The 25356-nt window shown below is 41.9% G+C and overlaps 1 protein-coding gene across 5 annotated transcripts; it reads left to right on the forward strand.

The window, feature by feature from the left end:
* Window positions 1–5531: 5531 nt before the first annotated feature.
* LOC118939531 lies at window positions 5532–16954 on the forward strand. Of its 5 annotated transcripts, none has more exons than XM_036946782.1 (21): window positions 5541–5559; window positions 5972–6030; window positions 6110–6190; window positions 6291–6415; window positions 7058–7201; window positions 7507–7605; window positions 7713–7874; window positions 8014–8113; window positions 8243–8463; window positions 9111–9267; window positions 9455–9678; window positions 9977–10097; window positions 10417–10613; window positions 10728–10842; window positions 11065–11234; window positions 11330–11427; window positions 11589–11719; window positions 12048–12237; window positions 16418–16559; window positions 16665–16761; window positions 16831–16954. In XM_036946782.1, exons 2-21 carry the CDS (start codon window positions 5988–5990, stop codon window positions 16902–16904), a joined length of 2691 nt encoding a protein of 896 aa, XP_036802677.1. In that variant the 5' UTR covers window positions 5541–5559; window positions 5972–5987; the 3' UTR covers window positions 16905–16954. The 5 variants fall into 5 exon arrangements, with proteins under 5 accessions (XP_036802678.1, XP_036802677.1, XP_036802676.1 ...); XM_036946781.1 differs by lacking the exon at window positions 5541–5559 and adding an exon at window positions 5714–5872; XM_036946783.1 differs by lacking the exon at window positions 5972–6030 and having other exon boundaries at window positions 5532–5559.
* The last annotated feature ends 8402 nt before the right edge of the window (window positions 16955–25356 follow it).

Here is a 25356-nt window from a genome sequence, read left to right on the forward strand (position 1 = left end):
CTTTTCACACGCGAGTTCCAAATATCTTCAACAGTTGCCCCAGTGGGAGTTGATTTTATGCGCGTGATCTCAGAATGCACTCACTGTTCCAAAATGTGGACAGTTAACCCGCGCTGACCTCAGTCCAAGGCACATTACCTGCAATTTTTCTATAGGCCGTTTCAACTTCAAATTTTGCCTCAATTCATTCACAAAAGTAGCCCATTTTACTGTTGCAGACCATTTCGATTTGAGAATTTAATGAGCCGGACAAACTTTCCTTCAAAAGAAAGCCCAAGCACTTCCCCAGATCAAGTATACAGTCCTTGCACATTTAGTGTCTTCCTTACAATTAACTGTGAACATGCGTGCATTCCTATCAAAGTACCTTATTTTCTGTGTAACGTGTTGTCGTTTCTACTGTAGCGTACCGTAAGTATAATGTACTTAGCGTTTTATTAATTCGTTCTGATTCTTGCCTAGATTGTAATGGACACATGTTTAAAACACTTTGAAGGTGGTACTGAACATGAGCTAATGCTAACGCCATACAATGCAGTCAGGTTATCACATACGCGTATGTCAGACTTATGGTGATCTCAACTGGAGTACCCCAATTGTCTTGAATGCACTGAAGTCGTTAGCTGATTTGAACACAGCATCAGAGTGTAAACTATGGTACCTCAGGGTTGCCAGATCAGACCCCCTTTCCAGGGGTATTTAGCTTAGAAAAACTGTCTGCCCCACCATTTATTGTTCATAAATCGCCCATCTTAGTAATATTTCCTGCATCATCCTCTCCATAATACCTTCCCCCAAGGACTTCACCTCCCAAAATGGATTGACCTATATCTTGCAACTCTGTTTAGCTTTCGTGCTACGGTTGTATTGGATTTTTGATTAGTTAACTGTAAACTACTTGTCATGTGTACGCCGTAACAAGTACAAAGATTTGCCACATGCTGAAGTGGCCAAACTAAGTTAAGACCTCAGGAAACGGGCGCAGTGAATGGCATTCTGGGATTAGGGAGTTATTTTATATTTTCTAAACTAGATTTACATGTTCCAATGGTACGCTGCAGGGACCACTCAGTGATAACAAGCATGTGATCAGAATCTCCCATAAGTGTTAAATTGGGTGTAGATCTGGTGACAGACCGCACATGGCTCACTCATCTTTTTTTAAGCTCAAACCATTGTGACCACTCATGACCTATGGATGGGGGCATAGCCACGGTAGCCAAAATAAATGGCCTGCCAAGTATGATAGGTTGCTAATTACTCAGGAACCACACCTGTGGAATAACACTTGTTTAGGCCCTAAAACAACAAGTTACCCATTAATGATGAGATTCCAACGGGGTCGGGAGCCGCGGTCCTCGTTGAGGGTGGCCCAGCAGTGGTCAAGCACCAGCGCTACCTTGGGGTCAGAGGACCTGGTCAGCTCCACCTCAAAGTGCAGAGGCTGTCTCAGGTACCTCACCACTGGATAGTCCTCCTCCTGGTGGAACGTGTTATACGAGGCGTCTGGAACACAGAACAAGACAACCGGGGGTCGTGTTCAGTGGGCACCATCTGAACTTGTCCATTAAGAAAAGCTTGTTTATAATATCCTGTTGTGCCCCGATGAACACAAGCCATTTATAGCCAACACTGCCAACACTACCCCCCCCCCCCCCCCCCCCCCCGCCCACCAGAGGCTTCTGACAAATTTTAGTATACTGTATACATTTTAGTATACTGTAAACGAACAGTATGCTTTCAATTGCGCGTACTAGCTTTTCACCTGTCTACCGGAAGCTGATGCTGTTGCTATGCAACCTCTTGCTAGCTATCTAGCATAACAAATTACTGGTTAGACATTATTTGACTTCAGGTGTGTTCTTAAATTCAATCAGGAGTTCCAGAATGCGCACATGAATTCAGAGCGTTGTCAGATTGTCTGTTTGTAAATTCAGAGCAGAGTAGACAGCCAGAGCGAATTTACGAAAGCACCCGAATGTCCATTGAGAACGCACAATGACTATACCATTTAGCTAAGCTCAGAATGACGGGAATAATCACGTCAAACATTGGGTAGTTAGTTAGATAGCCTATAGTTATTATTTTGTCAAGTTTGATCTATAAGTAGCCAACTAACGTTAAGTATCTAGCTAACAACATACCGGTACATACTGCTGTACTGATAAAGCTATGTGGTTCGTAAGACCAGTGTAGCTAACAAATTGTTAGCCAATATAACGTGTAAGTTAACTTATTTAAAAAGTAATTACTTTATTACATTGCTCAACATTTTCTTAATATTTGTCATAATTAGTTAAAGCAATGAATTTGTATCCGCTCTCGTTGTACTTCGACTGCATATTTTCTGCCATTTTCAACAAATCTGGAAACGATGTGAAGCCACGCCCATTTTCTGAAGAATTGCATTATTGGCCCTAAAGTACGGAAATAGTGTCCTCTTCGTGTATTCCTCATATTTTGGCGAATTTAGTACGACATCCTGGAACATTTGGCATACTAAATATATCCATAGTATTTTTTTATTTCTATTTTATTTCACCTTCATTTAACCAGTTAGGCTAGTTGAGAACAAGCTCTCATTTACAACTGCAACCTGGCCAAGATAAAGCAAAGCAGTTCGACACATACAACAACACAGAGTTACAGATGGAATAAACAAACATACAGTCAATAATACAGTAGAAAAAGTCTATATACAGTGTGTGCAAATAAGGAAAGGATAAGGGAGATAAGGCAATAAATAGGCCATGGTAGCGAAGTAATTACAATATAGCAATTAAACACTAGAATGATAGATGTGCAGAAGATGAATGTGTAAGTAGAGATACTGGGGCGCAAAGGAGCAAGATAAATAAATAAATACAGCAAGGGGATGAGGTAGTTGGATGGGCTATTTACAGATGGGCTGTGTACAGGTGCAGTGGATCAGTGAGCTGCCCTGACAGCTGGTGCTTAAAGCTTAGTGAGGGAGATCTGAGTCTCCAGCTTCAGTGATTTTTGCAGTTCGTTCCAGTCATTGGCAGCAGAGAACTGGAAGTAAAGGCTGCAAAAGGAAAAATTGGCTTTGGGGGTGACCAGTGAGATTTACCTGTTGGAGCGTGTGCTCTGGGTGGGTGCTGCTATGGTGACCAGTGAGCTGACATAAGGCGGGGCTTTACCTAGCAGAGACTTGTAGATGACCTGGAGCCAGTGGGTTTGGCGACGAGTATGAAGCGAGGGCCAGCCAACGAGAGCGTATAGGTTGCAGTGGTGGGTAGTAAATGGGGCTTTTGGATTGGAGATGCTTAATGTGAGTCTGGAAGGAGAGTTTACAGTCTAACCAGACACTTAGGTATTTGTAGTCCACATATTCCAAGTCAGAACCGTCCAGAGTAGTGATGCTGGACAGGCGGACAGGTGCGGGCAGCGATCGGTTGAAGAGCATGCATTTAGTTTTACTTGCATATAAGAGCAGTTGGAGGCCACGGAAGGAGAGTTGTATAGCATTGTAGCTCATCTGGAGGTTAGTTAACACAGTGTCCAAAGAAGGGCCAGAGGTATACAGGTATACTATGATATATTTCTACAGGTATACTATGACCAATAAGCATACTAAATACTCAATTCATGTCACAAACAGTACAGTTAGTGCGCGTATTCGAACACAGCTTAGGCCAAATCAGGAAGTGCAGTCACCTTTTAATCCTGAATGACAATTGTCTTGCCTCATAGAGATAGATAAATCTTCTTAGGGCTGATCGATATGACAACAGCCAGTGAAAGTGCAGGGCGCCAAATTCCAAAGAACAGAAATCTCATAATTAAAATTCCTCAGACATACAAGTATTTCACACCATTTTAAAGATACACTTCTTGTTAATCCCACCACAGTGCCCGATTTCAAATAGGCTTTACGGCGAAAGCATCACTAACGATTATGTTAGGTCAGAGCCAAGTCACAGAAAAAAACAGTCATTTTTCCAGCCAAAGAGAAGAGTCACAAAAAATCAGAAATAGAGATAAAATGAATCACTAACCTTTGATGTTCTTCATCAGATGACACTCGTAGGACTTCATGTTACACAATACATGCATGTTTTGTTCGATAAAGTTAATATTTATGTCAAAAGAATCTCAGTATACGTTGGAGCGTTATGTTCAGTAGTTCCAAAAACATCCGGTGATTTTGCAGAGAGCCACATCAATTTACAGAAATACTTATACTAAATGTTGATGAAAATAAAATTGTTATGCACAGAATTAAAGATATACTTCTGCTTCATGCAACCGCTGTGTCAGATTTCAAAAAACCTTTACGGAAAAAACAAACCATGCAATAATCTGAGTACGGCGCTCAGAGCCCAAACAAGCCAAAAAGATATCCACCATATTGTGCAGTGAACAGAAGTCAGAAATAACATGATAAATATTCACTTACCTTTGATGATCTTCATCAGAATGCACTCCCAGGAATCCCAGTTCCACAATAAATGTTTGTTTTGTTCGATAATGTCCATCATTTATGTCCAAATAGCTACTTTTGTTAGCGAGTTTTGTAAACAAATCCAATCTCACGAAGTGTGTTCATTAGGAGCAGACGAAATGTCAAAAAGTTCCGTTACAGTCCGTAGAAATATGTCAAACGATGTATAGAATCAATCTTTAGGATGTTTTTCAAATAAATCTTCAATAATGTTCCAACCGGAGAATTCCTTTGTCTGTAGAATTGCGATGGAACAGAGCTCGCTCTCATTTGAACGAGCGTCACGAGCTCAAGGCATTCTGCCAGACCTCTGACTCATTCCCCTCTCATTCGCCCTCACCTCACAGTAGAAGCATCAAACAAGGTTCTAAAGACTGTTGACATCTAGTGGAAGCCTGTTGACATCTAGGAAGTGCAACATGACCAATATCCCACTGTGTCTTCAATAGGGAATCAGTTGAAAAATAACCAACCTCAGATTTCCCACTTCCTGGTTGGATTTTTTTCTCAGGTTTTTGCCTGCCATATGTGTTCTGTTATACTCACAGACATCATTCAAACGGTTTTAGAAACTTCAGAGTGTGCATATCTTAGCTTCTGGGACTGAGTAGCAGGCAGTTTACTCTGGGCACCTTTGGACAACTTATTCAGCCAAGCTACTCAGTACTGCCCTCAGCCATAAGAAGATAAAAGACTCATCTATGCATCTGTGCCAATATAGTGTCTGTGACAGCATGGGCAGCGCCATTGAGGCTATCTTCATGTTAAAGTAGTAACATTTCTTCTTCACAATTGTCTGAGCCCTTCTGATGACCTGATGGGACATGACTTCAACAGGGTCACCAGTAGGGCTCAGCCAATGAAGTTGGTAGTCCCACCCAGTTGATTACATTCAAATTGTGAAAGTGCATGCAAATGCAGCATTTTGGCCATTAGAGGCCAATATCTTTCTCTCTGTCTGGGCTACAATTGTAGACGGTTGGGTAATTATGCGTTTCACCTGTGAAAGGCTGTTGTGCTGCTAATGAGGGAGTTCTATTAACCTGAGCCGAGACGCACCGGTCCATGGCCCCTGACATGAATGGATAAAAGCGGTGAGGGCGGAGCACCCTTCTAAAATTGAACAGTAGCCTTACATTTAGGGTTTTGTCCTAACACTACACAGCTGATTCAGATTAACAAAGCTGGATGATTATTTGAATCAGCTTTGTAGGGCTAGGGGAATAAAAAGAAAATGTGCAGCCCTTTGGGGTTCAGGTGACTGAGTGTGGGAAGCCTTTGTCATAGGGTAGAAGTTGCATACCCCTGGGCTGTAGGCTGCACACTTTGGGTCAAATATCAGGTTCTATAGCTGTGTATTTTATTGGAACAAATCTGTTCTACAATGATTATTTTCCTTAGCTCAGGGTAAGTAGTAGCAGGCCTAGGAGAGTCTTATGCGACGCAAACATTTGAGTTGTGTTCTTCCTCCTTTTAATCAATCATAATTTGTCAAATACCTTACAGGTTGTTTTGCCTATTGATGGCAGCTGTGGGCATACAAGCACAACAGCCACATTCTATAAGTATGCATTTTGCACCCTGCAAATTTAAGCACTAAGCGTTTGACAATATTTTATTTTTAACTAACTTTTCCTATTCCAGATGACCTCAACGCTGAATGCCTTGGTAACGTTATTCGTTTGAGTGTCGCTCCTCTTTTTGAAGAGGTTGATGCTGTCTTCAGTGAGTTTGCCTCTTTATGATTCTCTTTCTCTCCTTTCATAATTCATGGCTTGATATTGCTTGTCAACTATTGTGTTCACACCATCTCCATCCCTTCCAGATGACACACAAATCATAAACCTGACGCCTGGCCTTGCTACTCAGTGTGGATTCAGCTTTAAATTTGACCCCATGGGGAATGCCATGTTTTTTGCTTCTCTTCAAAACTGCTTTTCCCAAAACATGGTAACCCTAATAACTGTAGTGTTTGCTTGTACTTCAAATGGACAGTTTGCCTTTCAGTGTCACTGCATTTGCAACTCATACTGTAGCAATGTAATTTTATTTACCTTTGACATGGAGTCATGCTGAGACCAGGCTCTTTTGCAGATGAGCCCTGTATACACAAAGATACAAGTCAATATTTGCGTCACTAGATGGAAATAATTAAACACATTCTTCAGTAAAAAGGTCCTCAATAAGCCTGAGTTGTTGCCGTAGAGGTGCTAATACATACAATTTAGCGCATGGAGGTTATTAGAAGTACGGTTCCAGAAACATCGACGCAGTTTGACTTAACTCTGTGGATATCAAAAGGATCTCCATTGTTAGCCACCCCTGGGTCTGGTATCTCTTACCTCTAAGTTAACGATGATGTAAGGTACAGCAGAAGTTTATGGAGGGCTTTCAGAGGGCCAGCCAACTTTCTGATACAGACTGCAGTGATGTGAACTATTGAGCTCTTCTCCTGTAGTGTGGCTTCAATACAGTGGCAGCTGCATTCATATAGCCAATTTTGCCACAGTCTATAACTTGCATGAATGTCACCTGAATTTTGTTTTTTGCAATATAGTGAAGGCTTTTTTTCTCTTCCCCCCTTCATTTTAGGATGATAAGATGTTCAGCTTGGTCATGCAGTTCAGGCTGCCAGGAAACCACATGACTGAAGACCCTGTGTATAGAGTGGGAAAAACTTGTAGCTACACCCCCTGGACATCCCGAGAGATTCTGTGTGACCGCAACTACATGGAGGCAAGTGAGCAGAGCATGCCCCAATGGACATGTTTACAGTCGCGCTTGTCGTACTGCCTGTATAAATGATCTGTCTTAGAGCTACAACTGTCCAGTGTTTTCACTTCTTCTGCAACACAACCTAGAGGTCTTGACTCTCAATTCCACTCGCCTCTTCAAAATGCACATAGGTGAACTTTAGAGGTGAGGAATTTTGGCCTATTCTCAATGCATTTAAGGAGGGGAGTGGACAGATTGAGAACTGGCCCTTGATTTCCTATTGTATGGGAGGGAGAAAATGCATAGGGAATAATGGCCTTCTCTAGGTGTCTGTCAGAAGGACTCTTCCAGACATCCAAACCGTCCCCGAACAGACCACTGGGGGCCCGAAAGCAAAGAGCGGCAACTTCCGTAGAGGAGCTGAGGTAGCCATATTTCAGTTTCTGTAATTTCACTACAACATGACAGGATGGCGCTAAACAATGTGCGTTTGACAATTTTGTTTAATTCATGTTTCCATTTCCTGAGACAGGCTGTTGCTTCAGGATACAAAATGACAGCAGTCGTCTTTAGTCCTAGCAAGAATGTCATGAATGTGGATGAGGTCCAAAGAAAGGGCTATGCAATAGCCAACACTCCCACACGGCTGGTGTTAAGAAGCCCTCATAATGCAGAGGAGACATACCTCCAGAATGTAAGCTGACCTCCATGAACTGGTTCATGTTCAGTAGAGCAAACATTTGGAAACGGTGGCCCTACCTGAACTCTGCAACATATTGTTAATACGGTGTGCCCTACTGAACATGGCCCTGATGTGGTTGCCCCCTGAACAGGTAGCTGGGGTTCCGATGCGGGTGCTCTCAACCTCAACCTTCTTTGAGCAGAAGTGGCTGGTTACTCGAGTAGATGCCACAGCTGTTTGTCCAACACCAGGTTGAGTGTGAAATAATTTAAGATCCTATAAGCCCAGTTCTTAATTGGCTCCAGACAAGACTTTCATGTAGTGTTCAGTTGGGAAAATGTTCTGTTTTGATGTGCCCTTGGCTTCTTGTTTCACTGCAGAGGCAGTGGCCTTTACTCCAGAAGTGATCACCTGGTACATGCCCAAGCACATAGACCCACTTTTCTCCTCTGATGCCTTCACCATGTTGGAGGTGTACATGGGAATTGACGCTAAGAGGCTGGACACTGAGGAAATGGCTGCCAGAAACTACTCTGTTTTAGTCACAGAGGCTCATATTATTGTTGAAATTCCGGTGGGGGCGGTTGGCGGCTATTTCAAGGTCAGCATTGGATTAGTAAAATGTTCCTGTTTAATTTCTGTCTTATTTGTAGAGCCCTTTTTACTACAGCAGTTGTCAGTGCTTTGCAGTAACCCTTTGCCATCTCTCATGGGTAAACTCCTAGAAAGGTTGTCTTGTGTAAAATGTTTCTTATTGAGCAATTGTCTGCTTAATCAGGCTAATATACAATGGATTGCAGAATTGTGTGAATTTTGCATAAAATTACATTTAAACATACTCTACCGCTTGTCTTTGCAGTTTGTCCTTTAGCCGCTTGAAATTTGAGACCAAATATCCACACTAAAGTATTGTTTACCTGACTTTTTAGGTAGCCGGTAGCTTTGCCACTCAACTGAATGCAAGGAACACTCGGCTGCTGATTACATATTGTGCAAGTGTTTACTTTACGTGTCAGTTGCTCTGAAAATGCACACCGCCGGAAATGCAAGTTGCCAACCATACACCTACCAGCTCTCAAGTCTGGTAACCAATACTTTCCTTTGGATATTTTGTCTTAAATTACGAGCGGCAAAAAGACAAGCGGTAGAATAATTGTATTTAACATTCTGGCTTATAAGGAACATTTACCTTTTTTTGCACTCCAATTGTGTATTACAGCCTGACTGCATCCCTCGTCTCCCTTACAGAGCCATATTCAGGATGACCAGTACTTTGTCACTTACACCATTGAGCCCATGCTTGAGTTGCTGTGGCTCGAGGAGGTCGCACACGAGGACACCAGCTATAAAGTCCTCTTCCCTATCACAACACCTCTGATGGCCAGGCCTCCACAAGTTCGCAACTGTGAGTCTGGTTTAGTTAAATAGTGCCTATGGTAATTTGGGATGCCTGGGTTGTTCATTAGGCACAAAACAGAAGGAAATGTACTGAAACGGGGAGGCAATACCTGGACTTACCCAATAACAAATGTCAATTTTCAACTTCCATTGTACCGCATTTCAAAATGTTTCCTTTGTTTGCCAATGAACAGACACGCCCTTAGACACAGTTCCTGAGCAGGCAGTGTTTGTGCTTGAGTTGGGGACCTTCAACCTTGATGTGGAGCTGCTGAACATCACCTTTCCCACCATGGTGCTAACTGTTGCAGAGTGCAACGCCAGGGGTTTCAATGTTCGGGAGCAGAGATCCCCGGACAACACCTTGAAGACCTTCAGGCTGGAGGTGCCCTTCTCAGACCCGGTGGTCTTTAAGGAGGTGTGTTTCTGTTAAATGCAAAGCCACACGCAGTGATTTGTACATGCCCTAATAAGTGGGCCACCAACAAAATATAAATAATGGCACAGATGTATTTTGTATCCCTCATTTACTCAAGTGTTTCCATTATTTTGGCAGTTGTGTGCATTTGATGTAGAGGAATGAGGGCAACGTTACTTTAAGTAAATAGTTTGTTTTAATAGTACCCATGTGTACTTAGTTGTCAGTTGATGTTGAATAGCGTTCTGTTACAACAATAATGCTGCCCAATTGACCAATGCTTTTAACTTCACTACAGAGAAGGGCGGAACAAGGTGTCACAACCTTCACTCTTCAGCTGATCTACGGCCTGGTCATCTTTCCAGAGTACGCGCCTTTCTCTCACTCTGCCGTTGTGGACGCTGTACTGCTGGACATTGGTATGTCTCTGGACTACTCCAAACTACTGTTGAATGGTTTCCTCTCGTTAATGATTGCCCTGAAAGGAAATTGGCAGTGAAAGCCCAACTAGCCATACTGTAGGGTTTTTCTATGCGGTCTCTCTACAAAGAAAATGTTAAGCTTTAGAGTAGTTGGACCCAGTTGTCCTGTTCCTGATTTGCCAGGATCGTTTTTATTCAGTCCCACCGTAGCAAAACATTTTGCAATCTAAACAAGGGTTTCGTCTTGACAAGTTCAAGTAGTACCTTCCTGTTTTTTGTGCTTAATAATTGAACACAACCCTGTTTGTCCTTGTAGTGCCACCTTCAGTCACTGGCAACTGTGATCAGGGGAACTTCCACATCACTGTGGACTACAGGAACCAAGAGCCCTTTTTTGTGGTCTTGGTTGGCAAGCGGCTGCTTAACCATGAGTTTGCTCAACAGTATTTAACAGAGGGCGACACAGACTTCACCATCACGTTGCCCTTCTCTTCGCCGGACGCAGTGTTTGAGGTACGACTCTCTCCCAAAACATGTTAACCTAAATTGCTGCAGCTAGCCTCGCTTTCCTTACCCTGTGTACATGCATACAATATTGGACTAATGAACTCTCCCATTGGTTCCCAGTCAGTTCACTCGTCCTCTGTCAGGAGCAGACTGGATGTGGCTCTGTTGAATCCTTACAACAACATGACCATCAAATACTTTTCCCTGGCTTGCAGCTTCCTCAAAACGCTGACTGGTTGGTTCTCAAACAATTACTTCTGATAAATAGTCATTTAACATGGTTACCAAACCTGGGTTCCTTGCAAATACTGTGAGTCTAATAGTAGTGCCAGATGGGCATGGTTTGCACTTTTGGTGCTATTCCATTGGTTCTACTGTGCTCGGCAAGCTCAATAAGTGTAACAAATGCAGAACCCAGGTCTGATGGCTACCTGTCTTTTGCTCCCCTACCTCCAAGAGTGTTTCTCTAACGGAACGATGACTGCGCTGGCGGTGAAGGTGGAGTCTGCTCCCGGTCTGAACCCCGGTCAGCTGACCCTGAGCGACCCCGCCTGTGGTCCCACCTACAGTGACGATCGCGTCGCCTACTTCCACTTCACTGTGAACTCCTGTGGCACCACCAGGAAGGTACAATGACTATTACCCTGAGGTGATGGGTACTGTGTATTTACGGACTGTTTGCTTCTGCAGGCTGTAATAAGCAATTCCCCTCTACTACATAGTTTATCAACAATGTCATGCTGTATGAGAACGAAATCTCCTTGCCAGATGAACTTGAGGTGAAGCGGAATGCCACGACGTCTTCAGAGGAGGAATATCAGTAAGTGCATTACGCATTACAATTGTAGCTGTTATAGGGCATTTTTTTTCTTCACCAATTGCTCAATACTTTGTATACAGGGAAAATGGGCCTCTACTACCAGTGTCCACTCCACTGCTTGAAGTTTCCCCTATTGAAGTTGCTCACATCCCTCTTTTTAGGTTAAAGGTTTCCTGCTACTATGTGGCCAACATCACTCGCACATTGGCCTTCCTGACCAGGCCGCGTGACAACGAGCCTTTTGCCGCGACTGGGACGGGTCGGCTAATGGTCAGAATGAGACTCGCTCAGGGTAAGCGTGCACAAATTCAGAATTTCAACTTGACCCCTAGCCTCTAAAAGTATCTTGGAAGGTCTCCTTTACAAAACCATTCCCAAAAATCTAAGCCTAATGATATTTCTCTTGCTTTCTGAGATCTACAGGTGTGGCTATGGAGTAACGGTGAGGTGCTGATTTGGGAATTTGTTAGAAGCCTCTGGTGGGGGGTGGGTAGTGTTTGCTATAAATGGCTTGTGTTCATCGGGGCACAACAGGATATGATAAACGAGCATTTCTTAATGGACAAGTTCAGATGGTGCCCACTGAACACGACCCCCGGTTGTCTTGTTCTGTGTTCCAGACGCCTCGTATAACACATTCCACCAGGAGGAGGACTATCCAGTGGTGAGGTACCTGAGACAGCCTCTGCACTTTGAGGTGGCGCTGACCACGTCCTCTGATCCCAAGGTAGCGCTGGTGCTTGACCACTGCTGGGCCACCCTCAACGAAGACCGCAACTCCCGACCCCGGTGGAATCTCATCATTAATGGGTAACATGTTGTTTTTGGGCCTAAACAAGTGTTATTCCACAGGTGTGGTTCCTGAGTAATTAGCAACCTATCATGCTTGGCAGGCCATTTACTTTAGCTACCGTGGCTATGCCCCCATCCATAGGTTGAGTGGTCACAATGCTTAAAAACGATGTGAGCCATGTGCGGTCTGTCACCAGATCTCCACCCAATTTAACACTTATGAGAGAATCTGGCGCGTGTTATCGCTGAGTAATCCCTGCAGTGTATCATTGGTACTGCATCAATGTATGCTGCATCAAACGACTCTAAACCGCATTGTCTGAAAAGCATCTAAGAAATGTTTTGTACTGATGAGAAATAAAGGTCTTCACAACTTTATTCCACCTTTGCTTGTAAAACATAAATGTTAACGTTATCTAGTCTAAATAACAGGTTGACTTGTGGGAGGGAGCCATGTAAATCTAGTTTAGAAAGTATGGAATCCATGTTTGTCAAGCAAGAACTCCTAGAATGCTGTTCACTGCGCCCGTTGCCTGAGATCTTAACTCAGTTTGGCCACTTCAGCATGTGACTAATCTTTGTACTTGTTACAGCGTACACATGACAAGTAGTTTACAGGTAACTATTCCAAAAGCCAATTGTTGTCACCTCCCCAAATACAACCGTAGCACGAAAGCTAAACAGAGTTGCAAGATATAGCACAATCCATTATTGGGGGTTAAGTCCTTGGGGGAAGGTATTGTGAAGAGGATGATGCAGGAAATATTACTAAGATCTGGGAATTTATCAACAATAAATGGCGGAAGACTATATAAGCTATATACCCCTGGAAAGGGGGGGGGGGGGGGGTCTGATCTGGCAACCCTGAGGTACCATAGTCTACACTCTGATGCCGTGTTCAAATCAACTAACGATTTCAGTGCATTCAAGACAATGGGGTACTCCAGTTGCGATCACCATAAGTCTGACATACGTGTACATGAACCTGACTGCATTGTATGGCGTTAGCATTAGCTCATATTCAGTGCCACCTTCAAGTGTTTTACACACGTGTCCATTACAATCTAGGCAAGAATCAGAATGCATTAATAAAACGCTGAGTACATTATACTTACGGTACGCTACAGTAGAAACGACAACACGTTACACAGAAAATAAGACTTTGATAGGAATGCACGCATGTTCACAGTTAATTGTAAGGAAGGCAATACATGTGCAAGGACGGTATACTTGATCTGGGGAAGTGCTTGGGCTTTCTTTTGAAGGAAAGTTTGTCCAGCTCATTAAATTCTCAAATCGAAATGGTCTGCAACAGTGAAATGGGCGCCCTTTGTGAATGAGGCAAAATTAGATGTTGAAACGGCCTATAGAAAAATCGCCTTGGACTGAGGTCAGCGCGGGTTGAATGTCCACATGTTGGAACGGTGAGTGCATTCTGACCACGTGCATAAAATCAACTCCCACTGGGGCGACTGTTTAAGATATTTGGAACTTGTGTGTGTGTGTGAAAAGGTTAATGTTGGCATTACCTACACCTTTTTACTCAATGTTATCCTTTTGGTTTGCTACAGTTCAGTGTTGTGCCAAGCTGATGGTCAGTCGACTGGAAATCAAGAGCGGCTGGCAAGCTTGGCTTGCTTTTCCGGTTGGTTTCAAACAACTGCTCTTAACACTGACTGAATAGTTGTTTGGGTTGAATTCAGGCACAAGTGACCTCTTGTGTTTAAATCAGTTATTGCACTAAACCTAAAGGATGGTTCAGATGCCTGTGCAGCATGGATGTTTGAAACTGAATAGGATCAGTTGACAGGATCCCCAGAAGTTGATGCCACTTTCAATGGAATTTCCTGTCCTAGAGGAATGCGCTAATTGGGAGTTTCTAAACATGAACAAATACCACGGTCAAGTGTAGCAGCGTCTTGCTAACCTTATTTAGCTAGCTAATGTTCATATTAAAAAAAGTTACTACATTTTTGATTTGGGTGAGCACTTTGCTACAGATGGACACGCTGGCCTAATTTTTATCTCAAGAATTTAAATTGGGTTACTATTGAAAGATGACTTATTTTTCCTACATTGTAATGGGCTACAATGACTTTGACCATGATTATGCACGCTGCAAATGACACTATTTTGCGGGTGCCTTTTCAGTATCTGGATGCATGTTACACCAAGCAGTGTAGTGAAGCAACTTTATTGGTCAAAACCATTCATTTGGGGGATCGGTTTGCAAATACTATCAAATCACGCAATTTTACCATTTTTATGAAATGGTATCAAAAACCTAAATTTGGCAATGTGGACACGGAGTAACTTTACAGCTGTTTATTAAATCAGCAATGTCATAGCAGTTTAAAAAAAAACAAGCTGAAAATGTTTTGTAGATCATAGGAAAAGACAACATTCACATGGCTGTGCAAAAAATGGGTAGTTCAGATTTGTCACTTCAGCTGCAACTATCTTGCTGTGCAAAATCCTGACCATCGTCTGTCAGCTCAAGTGGATTTGTACTGGTGTGGGCGTTTGTCTCAATGTAACATCTTCAGATTTCACAAATTCCTTTTTTGCTAATATCGGGCAGTTAAACAGTAAAGGATAAACCTCCCAAAGATGCAAATTGCTCTGGCGCATTGCATAATTCTTGTTTAAAATGAAGTACTTGTGTTGAAAAATATGATTGCCTTGATACCGACTGTCTATTCGGCAACTTTGGTTAAACCACGGTCAATTGATCAATATTCAGGTCGCCTGTAGTCTTAAAATTCTGGATAATTTAGAATTTTAAGAACCATTTAGAGGGACGTTTCACCTCATGTCAATGGAATTGAATATTCATGTTTGACATCCGTCATTTAACAAGCCATTGCAGTAGACATAAATAAATATTGTTGACGGAAAGCCCAATTTCTGTTCTTTAAAATAAAATAAAAACGTACTAAATCAGATTCATCCAAGTCTGATGGGCCAAAAGATCAGAAATGACAAACCACTGTCGTGACCTTGAATTATCTGAGGACTGTTAAATTGTTAGGCGACTCTAAATGAATCATGTTAGGATTTGGGGTGCCGAGGAAGCGGTTTTAAAGTTACCGTCTCCCGACTTAAACTCTAGACGGTAGAAATCTATTAAATTGATAGTGAACTTATGAACCATTACATCGTATCCTCCTTGCAGCTGCAGAAACCCCAGCCTTATGATTCAGTACTATACAAGTTGGTTTAATTGAATTACTAGCTAACTAAATAACACAGGCTAAACACACAGGTGACACAATATGACGGCTTGTTACAAGGTTTCTCCCCCCCCCCCCTCCCCCCCCCGTTCCGTAAGGGACACTTATCGTTGATACGTTTTTGAACACACGAACCGGCACCAGCTTGGAGTAAAAGCATGAATGTATTTGTGGGATGCCGCTGTGGAAAGGTAGGTGGCTTGTCTTCTCTCTGATTGGCTACATGAGGTCACAATGTCGTTGGTTGTCCGTGGCTCCAATGACTAGTCTTGAACAGAACTACAGGATGGATTGTTCTGGAAGATGGGCTAATCAACCCTGTCACTGATTCCTCAGTGGGTGATGAGTAGGATGGTTTGGATATAGTAGCAGAATGGTCCCACTTATGTTCATTTTTCTAGGTACTTGTGAGTTTAGGAAAGTTCTGAACGTGTAGCTTGCGCCTCACGGTTTTCTGGTCTAATGTTAATTTCTATTACCGTTCCTCTTATGCACTCTGGCCGCCGGGGACGCTTCTGTCAGTCTGACCCGCTCTGATGTTCCTCGTGGCATGGCTACTTACTATGCACATTTTCTAGGGGCGTTTCTCTAACACGTTCAAAAGTGAATACTGGAACAATATTTCTAGCAGAAGACTGGTCAGATTAGCTATAGAAAATGAATGTCATATTGGTTTTTATTTTGTGATTTTTACTAGAAACGTGCTCACTCTACAGGTAGGAAGTCTCGAGCCTTTACATGAAATATGTTTTTTCAAGACAAAGGTGATTTTTTTGTTGGGGAAAGCCTGTTGGCAAAAACATTACTTCAGTTCATACTGGAGGGGGAGAAAGAACCCACTTCTGCTGTAAATTGATCTGATCCTCACAGGGCAGTCATGACACCACCACAAGACTTCGTACACAAGGCGGTTGGGGTTTGCAGCGTTTTCTTGTTCCTAACTTAGTCCCTCTCTCCACTGGCAGCTGTGAGAACCCCGAGGATCCATACCGTGTTGTCTTCCACCCGGTGGTAGCTGACGCCAGGGTCCACTTCCCCCCTCACGTCAAACGCTTTGAGGCCTATATGTTTTCCTTCGCCGAGGATGCGCTTGAGCCGAGTGGCCAGGTAACAAAGTTCACCCAACAATCTTTATTGGTTAATTTTGTTTGAGTGGCAATCATCCCTTTAAAAAATAAATAACATCTGACACATCAAATCTTTGATTCCTAGGTCTTTGTCCATTGTGATGTGGTCATCTGTGATGCCAGTAGTCCGTCTGGCGGCCCCTGTAGTGGACAATGTGTGAATCAGGACAACCCGAAAAGAGGTAGGTCTTGTTTTATGCTTTTCAGACCCTGGCAGACCATAACTGAACTAATAGGTTCTCTCTCAACAGGTCAACGACATGTCAAAGACCTCTTTGAGGAGCGTCATTTATATGTTTCTTCTGGATACATTCTTTGGGTGTAATGTCTTGTTCTAACATGTCAAATAAAGTGTTCTATATAAAACAATCCTAACCGTTGGAGCTACCTTAATTGTATCTGATTTGCATTTAACACCATGTCGTAGGCTTGTCATCTGACATGTATCAATCAACCCTTTTGTAAGCATGGAACTCTGAACCATCCACCGGAGGGTGATAAGTGTTGCACACCAATTTCCCATCTAGGACAAACAATGGGAAATGAAACAAAAGCTTTCCAATGTCCAGTAGGATGAAATGACTCAATGTTATAGCAGATGGTGGTTTGCCAAAGTGAAACCAGCAGGGCTGTGGTTGGATGCAGTGTTGGTAATTTTCAACTGAAATTACAACTTTCCTTGATACCTCTCACTAGCTTGGTTTCCATCCAAATATGGACATTTCTTCTTTAATGATATGCATGTCAATCTCTCATGGCTCAAATGGGAAGAGCTTGACTTCATCGCTACTTGTTTGTGTAAGAAGTGTTGACAAGCTGAATGTACCGAGGTGTCTGTTTTCTAAAACTACTAGCGCACAGCTCGGACACCCATGCATTCCCCATAAGACATCTCTTCACAATCTCCAAGCCCGAACTACGAAGGTAGAGCTATGAATACGCTGCAATCTATTCCGCATCAGGATAAGATTTCAACACACACCGTACGGAACAGCGGGGACTGAAGACACTCCTTTAAAAGTTGTGAGCTTGCACCGCGGGACGGCTTCATTGCTCCAGACCACCACAAGGGGGAGTTGGCGCAATCATTATGCATTTGGGTCCCAAGGCTTTGATGACCAAATACTAATTTTGACACCAGCCACCCTTGCTTTGTGGCGCTCAACGAAGATTGCTGACAAAACAGATGGAAGTTGTCTTAACGAGTCAAGCAAAGGTACAATTTGAGAGGAATGTGATAATGTAGAGATGCGGCTATATATATATTTTTTTGTCAAAGTCAAAATTACGAAAATCTCTATTTAGCAAGTTCAGACTAAGAAGTGTTAGGAGAATGAATTTGTCTTTCAGGGACTCCTGAGAACCAACAAACCAGGATGTCTTGTGAAACAGTGGATGTAAAGAATCTAGCTGGCTAAAGCGTTGACTGCACAATTGTAAGCTTGCCTTGCAATGCAGCTGAAGTAACATGGCTAGCTATTTACTTGCTGGAGTCGGATTAAAAATAACTGTTGCCGCTCTGGGTATGGACCCTAAAGTATTTCTGAACTAATATTCATACCAATCAATGAACCTCAAGTCTGAATGGCATTCATGACGCCTAGAGTAGAATATACCGTTTGTGCCAAGGATGCAAGACCTATCTACACATGTATTTTAGTTATTACCACGTATGAGATTCCCATATTGTAGCCCGTACATTGAATATATTCACTGACCATGTACTCTTCCTTGGCAAATAAAGGTGTGGTCCAGGTATGACAGACACTTTCAGTCATATCAAACGATGCGGTGTCTGCATGTATGTATTACAATTATACACTTCAGTGTTTACTGCTCCTGGGATATCAATGATTACACATTGTAACTATACAACAGACTAAACATGATTGATTTGTAATTCATATATACAGGAAAAACTTACGCAAAACATTGAAGGGATTTTACAGGACCCTAATGGACTAGACATTGACAGTCTCCTAGCCTAAAAACAAATGCTGAATGTACTAACAAACTGCATTTAGTCCAATAAAAAGACACAACATTAGGGTGATAAATAAAAGGCAGTTGCTCAACGCATGACACAAGAGAACCCTCTGCTGGAGCAAAACGCTTACAGCACCTGGTATTCCCAGGCGGTCTCCCATCCAAGTACTAACCAGGCCCGACCGACCCTGCTTAGCTTCCGAGATCGGGCACATTTTAACATCTTTTTTATTATATACAAAACACTATTTACAACAAAAGATTAACAATTCACCCTTTAACAAAATCAGAAAGAAAAAAAAAAAGAAACGATTATAAACTAAAACCAATTTAATTACAAGTTTTCCATTTGATAGAATTTCAATTAAAGTACTCACCCACAGTTTCCTCCACTGTATCTATATATTATCTCTATCTTTCTCTAAAATACTACCTACTACATTCAACAAAAGTGCATCAAATTTTCCACCCTCGTACCACAAATCACATTCTCTTTTTAATATCCCTATAAATTTGATGCAAACCACATTTGTAAAAATCTTGTTTTATTTTAAAATCATTGTCTTCACATTCTATAGATTTATTTTACATTTACATTCTTCCATATTGATTTCACATGTTTGCGAACACCCTACACCCACTTATAAACCATCTAAAGTTTTAAACCTGATTTAAATCATGTTTCTCCCCATAACTTTCAGAATATAAAACCGGTAAACCCCTCGCTCTTTTGACCACCTCTTTTTATTAAAATCACCCACTCCCCAGGAATACATCATATTTTCTTGTACATATTCTCCGCAGTAGTTTTACTTACAGTGGGGCAAAAAAGTATTTAGTCAGCCACCAATTGTGCAAGTTCTCCCACTTAAATTTGAGTTCTGTAATTTGCATCATAGGTACACTTCAACTATGACAGACAAAATGAGGAAAAGAAATCCAGAAAATCACATTGTAGGATTTTTAATGATTTTATTTACAAATTATGGTGGAAAATAAACTTTTGTTACTGACCAAATACTTACCTCAATACTTTCTCATTGCCAACAAAGGGTATATAACAAAGGTCAAACGTTTTCTGTAAGTCTTCACAAGGTTTTCAAACACAGTTGCTGGTATTTTGGCCCATTTCTCCATACAGATCTCCTCTAGAGCAGTGATGTTTTGTGGCTGTTGCTGGGCAACACGGACTTTCAAGATTTTCTATGGGGTTGAGATCTGGAGACTGGCTAGGCCACTCCAGGACCTTGAAATGCTTCTTACGAAGCCACTCTTTCGTTGCCCGGGCGGTGTTTGGGATCATTGTCATGCTGAAAGACCCAGCCACGTTTCATCTTTAATACCCTTGCTGATGGAGGTTTTCACTCAATCTCACGATACATGGCCCCATTCATTCTTTCCTTTACACGGATCAGTCGTCCTGGTCCCTTTGCAGAAAATCAGCCCCAAAGCATGATGTTTCCACCCCCATGCTTCACAGTAGGTATGGTGTTCTTTGGATGCAACTCGGCATTCTTTTTCCTCCAAACACGACGAGTTGAGTTTTTACCAAAAAGTTATATTTTGGTTTCATCTGACCATAGGGAGAATGTCATATCTTCTTCTGGATCATCCAAATGCTCTCTAGCATTTGCAGGATTTGAGTCCCTGGCGGCGTAGTGTGTTACTGATGGTAGGCTTTGTTACTTTGGTCCCAGCTCTCTGCAGGTCATTCACTAGGCCCCCACGTGGGATTTTTGCTCACCGATCTTGTGATCATTTTGACCCCACGGGGTGAGATCTTGCGTGGAGCCCCAGATCGAGGGAGATCATCAGTGGTCTTGTATGTCTTCCATTTCCTAATAATTGCTCCCACAGTTGATTTCTTCAAACCGAGCTGCTTACCTATTGCAGATTCAGTCTTCCCAGCCTGGTGCAGGTCTACAATTTTGTTTCTGGTGTCCTTTGACAGCTCTTTGGTCTTGGCCATAGTGGAGTTTGGAGTGTGACTGTTTGAGGTTGTGGACAGGTGTCTTTTATACTGATAACAAGTTCAAACAGGTGCCATTTAATACAGGTAACGAGTGGAGGACAGAGGAGCCTCTTAAAGAAGTTACAGGTCTGTGAGAGCCAGAAATCTTGCTTGTTTGTAGGTGACCAAATACTTATTTTCCACCATAATTTGCAAATAAATTCATTAAAAATCCTACGATTTTTTTTTTTCTTATTTTGTCTGTCATAGTTGAAGTGTACCTAAGTGGGAGAACTTGCACAATTGGTGGATGACTAAATACTTTTTTTGCCCCACTATCTCTTCATCTACTTCAACCACATTATCATATATTGCCTGAAATGGAAGGAACCCAGGAATTACCTCAGGTGACATAACATATCTGCCTCATCCCATATTTACAAAACAATATATTATTACACTTATCTTTGGATTTAAATATATAGGCTGATTTAAAATATTTTCTAAAATGGTACATTCATAATAAATATTTGGTAAAAACTGCCCCCGAGCCTCAAACACTTCTCTATAAAACAAAGGTATATTACCTAACATTTCCTTCTTCATACTCCTCAATAAACCATTGTCCCCAAACCTCCCAACCTCCTGCAAATACTCTTAAAAAAAAACTTTTCCTCCCATAATCCAATTCACCAAATAAATATTTCCGTACCATTTTTACTCTAATTGCTGTTTTCCTTACACTTAAATCTACCAACTTTAACCCCCCCCCCCCCCCCTCCCCCCCTCCTCATAACCTGCAGTCAAAGTTTTAAAGCTATTTTCACCCCCTTCCCATCCCATTAAAAAATCAACTAAAATCCCTTTTAACTTCAAAGACCTCCCCCTCTACATATTTACCACCTTCCTAACTTTATTTATTACACCACTCCATGTCACATCCCTAGCTTCCATTTCCTTCACCCCTAAAAACACTCATAACACCTTAAAATAATCTTACCACCTTAAAAGTAAAATTCCCCTCATTAATCTTACACATTACTACTGACTTCTCCATGTTAACCGGATGCTTGTCCATATACTTTAAAACACTCCATCACCCTTTATACACTTCCCTCATCTATAACTGTTATAGTGGTATCATCTGCGTCTTGATGAATCAAACTAAAACCTTGGAGTCTGTACACAATTTATAAGATGATCTTTTTTAAGAAATGCTGCTTAAGGTTCTACAGACTAAACAAATAATAAAGCTGATAAAGGGCACCCTTGTCTCACAGATTTCTCAAGAATAAAAGAATCAGTTAAAACCCCATTACATGTTACCCTACTTTTTGCCTTCTTATATAATTTTATCCATCCTATTATTCTATTACCAAAACCATATTCATCCATTACCCTAAACATAAAATCATGTTCCACCCTATCAAAAGCTTTATTTAAATCTATGCTTAACTATTTTATTTATTACATCTCTAATTGTATCAGCAATATCTCTACCAGGCACACTATAATTCTGTGTAGGTGCTATAATATCATTTAAAACTTGCTTCTTTCTATTTGCCAGTATCTTAGCTAAAATCTTATAATCCGAATGTAAAAAACTAATTGGCCTATAATTCTCCAGTTTCAAGTTGCTTCCCTTATTTTTATATAAAATCGTTATCAGCCCTGTCACCATAGATTCTGAAACACTATTATCCTTCATATATTGATAAACTTTCATATTTTATAAAATTCTGCAATTATTCCATCCACACCAGGACTCTTATTTACTTGTAACCCCTTAATCGCATCTTTAACTTCATTCACTGTTATCTTCCCATCACACATTTGTTTATCCTCTACATCAATTTGCACATCCACACTATCCAATATCTCCTTTATACACCCCTCATCCACCTCCCCTTTCTTAAATAAATCCTTATAAAAATTCTGCACTGTTTCTAATATCTCTACATAATCATTGACAACTTCACCTTTTACATTTTCAATCTCTCTAATATGTTCTCCTCTGTTTATTCTTCTCTAAACCAAGAAAAATGAAGTACATTTCTCCCCCTCCAAAACATACTTTGCCCTACTTCTTATAATTGCACCCGTACACTTATCTATTTCATATTTACTCAATTTTGCTTTTAAATCTAAAACCGTTTCTATATTATAATTAGGTTCCCTGTCACACTTCCCCATTTCTTCATCCAATCTAGCTCTCAACTCATTTTCTTCTCTTTTCATCCTTCCTCCCTTTTTCCTTGCATATCTTATACTAAACTTCTATTTTTTCCTTAATACCCTCTTAGGGATATAGAGACGCTAGCGTCTCTTGTGGCCAATAGCCTGGGGAAATGCAGAACGCAAATAAAACGCGATAAAACTCAAACTTTCATTAAATCACACATGCAGGGTACTCAATTAAAGCTACACTCGTTGTGAATCCAGCCAACATGTCAGATTTAAAAAATGCTTTTCGGCGAAATAATAATAAATATGTTGCAGTAAGCTATGCCTACTGGCCCATTCACTGCTAACAAGCCTGTTTTCTGTCACAGTTGTCGTGGCTGAGTGGATAAGGCGATGGACTAAAATCCATTGGGATCTTCCTGCGCAGTTTTGAATCCTGGCATCAAAGAAAATGTATTTTTTTTACCCCTCCGGAGGTGGAAGTTTAGTCGTGTTTCTTATATCAATCACAGCCTCTCAGATCTCCACAAGTACATAGGGATTAGTTGTCCATTTGGGATAGGACTGCAGGCCATCTATCCCACCTCACACCTTTACACACTTGGCTATCCATCCTTCTAGCTCTATAGGCCACAGTAGCATAGGTTACAGGTTTGTAGTCAAGCCACAGATTTCAGGTGAGATCCCATGATACACTCAACAATACAACAACACGATTCTCATGAATAACCATTAAGCCATTTGCTAAGATTTCCCCCATTTTGACATGTGGAAACCTGTTGTCACTCTTACCCTGACGGGAAGCTCCAGACACTTTTTTGGTCCTATCTGAGGCATTTTTAAATTCATGTCAAATTGGCCATATTCTGAAGACACTCTTATAGTCTGCAGGGTAATCGAACTGGCCACATCTAAAGTCAAGCCACAGGTAACAGGTGTGAAACCACGATTGTGTTGAAAATAACCATTAAGTCATTCAGGTCGCAGACTCCCCTATAGGCATGGTTTGAACCCCACTCCTGACAACTTTTTAGCGCCTGCATGTCATGTACCTTTGTAAAATCCAGTTGAAAAATAAATGACTTAAGGTAATGTAAATGACAACTAGTTAATATGAGTAGTGAATAACTGTCGTATTTTTAATATTCTGGAAAAACGGCTAGTTGATGAGTGGCTTAAAGAGTTGCAAGAATCACGCAATTTCACAGGCGGGCCACAAACAGGCAAATAACAAAAATAATCTCGGAACGCACAACTCGTCGGTCGTTGTCAGTGGATTGTATTGGCGGGAAGAACAAAAATATCGTCTGCAGGGTAATCGAAGTCGCCGCATCTAATGTCAATTACTTCCGGCGCCGACAGAGATGGCCGCCTCGCTTCGCGTTCCTATGAAAGTATGCAGTTTTTTGTTTTTTTACGTGTTATTTCTTACATTAGTACCCCAGGTCATCTTAGGTTTCATTACATACAGTCGAGAAGAACTACTGAATATAAGATCAGCGTCAACTCACCATCAGTACGACCAAGAATATGTTTTTCGTGACGCGGATCCTGTGTTCTGCCTTACAAACAGGACAACGGAGCGGATCCCATGCAGCGACCCAAAAAAACGACTCCGAAAAAGAGGGAAACGAGGCGGTCTTCTGGTCAGACTCCGGAGACGGGCACACCGTGCACCACTCCCTAGAATTCTTCTTGCCAATGTCCAGTCACTTGACAACAAGGTTGATGAAATCCAAGCAAGGGTAGCATTCCAGAGGGACATCAGAGACTGTAACGTTTTTTGCTTCACGGAAACGTGGCTCACTGGAGAGACTCTATCCGAGGCGGTGCAGCCAACGGGTTTCTCCACGCATCGCGCAGACAGAAACAAACATCTTTCTGGTAAGAAGAGGGGCGGAGGCGTATGCCTTATGGCTAACGTGACATGGTGTGATGAAAGAAACATACAGGAACTCAAATCCTTCTGTTCACCTGATTTAGAATTCCTCACAATCAAATGTAGACCGCATTATCTACCAAGAGAACTCTCTTCGATTATAATCACAGCCGTATATATCCCCCCCCAAGCAGACACATCGATGGCTCTGAATGAACTTTATTTGACTCTTTGCAAACTGGAAACCATTTATCCGGAGGCTGCATTCATTGTAGCTGGGGATTTTAACAAGGCTAATCTGAAAACAAGACTCCCTAAATTTTATCAGCATATCGATTGCGCAACCAGGGGTGGAAAGACCTTGGATCATTGTTACTCTAACTTCCGCGACGCATATAAGGCCCTGCCCCGCCCCCCTTTCGGAAAAGCTGACCACGACTCCATTTTGTTGATCCCTGCCTACAGACAGAAACTAAAACAAGAGGCTCCCACACTGAGGTCTGTCCAACGCTGGTCCGACCAAGCTGACTCCACACTCCAAGACTGCTTCCATCATGTGGACTGGGACATGTTTCGTATTGCGTCAGACAACAACATTGACGAATACGCTGATTCGGTGTGCGAGTTCATTAGAACGTGCGTTGAATAGCGTCCCAATAGCAACGATTAAAACATTCCCTAACCAGAAACCGTGGATTGATGGCAGCATTCGCGTGAAACTGAAAGCGCGAACCACTGCTTTTAATCAGGGCAAGGTGTCTGGTAACATGACCGAAT

This window comes from Oncorhynchus mykiss, chromosome 16 (assembly GCF_013265735.2).
Source record: "Oncorhynchus mykiss isolate Arlee chromosome 16, USDA_OmykA_1.1, whole genome shotgun sequence".
Classification (NCBI taxonomy): domain Eukaryota; kingdom Metazoa; phylum Chordata; class Actinopteri; order Salmoniformes; family Salmonidae; genus Oncorhynchus; species Oncorhynchus mykiss.

Bases quoted from the DNA above. Each gene is read 5' to 3' on its own strand.
- LOC118939531 (XM_036946781.1), top strand. From the start codon at position 5,850: ATGATTATTTTCCTTAGCTCAGG. The intron at 12,238-16,417 runs GTAACATGTTGT...CTCCACTGGCAG, and splicing joins TGGAATCTCATCATTAATGG to CTGTGAGAACCCCGAGGATC. The intron at 16,762-16,830 runs GTAGGTCTTGTT...CTCTCTCAACAG, and splicing joins TCAGGACAACCCGAAAAGAG to GTCAACGACATGTCAAAGAC.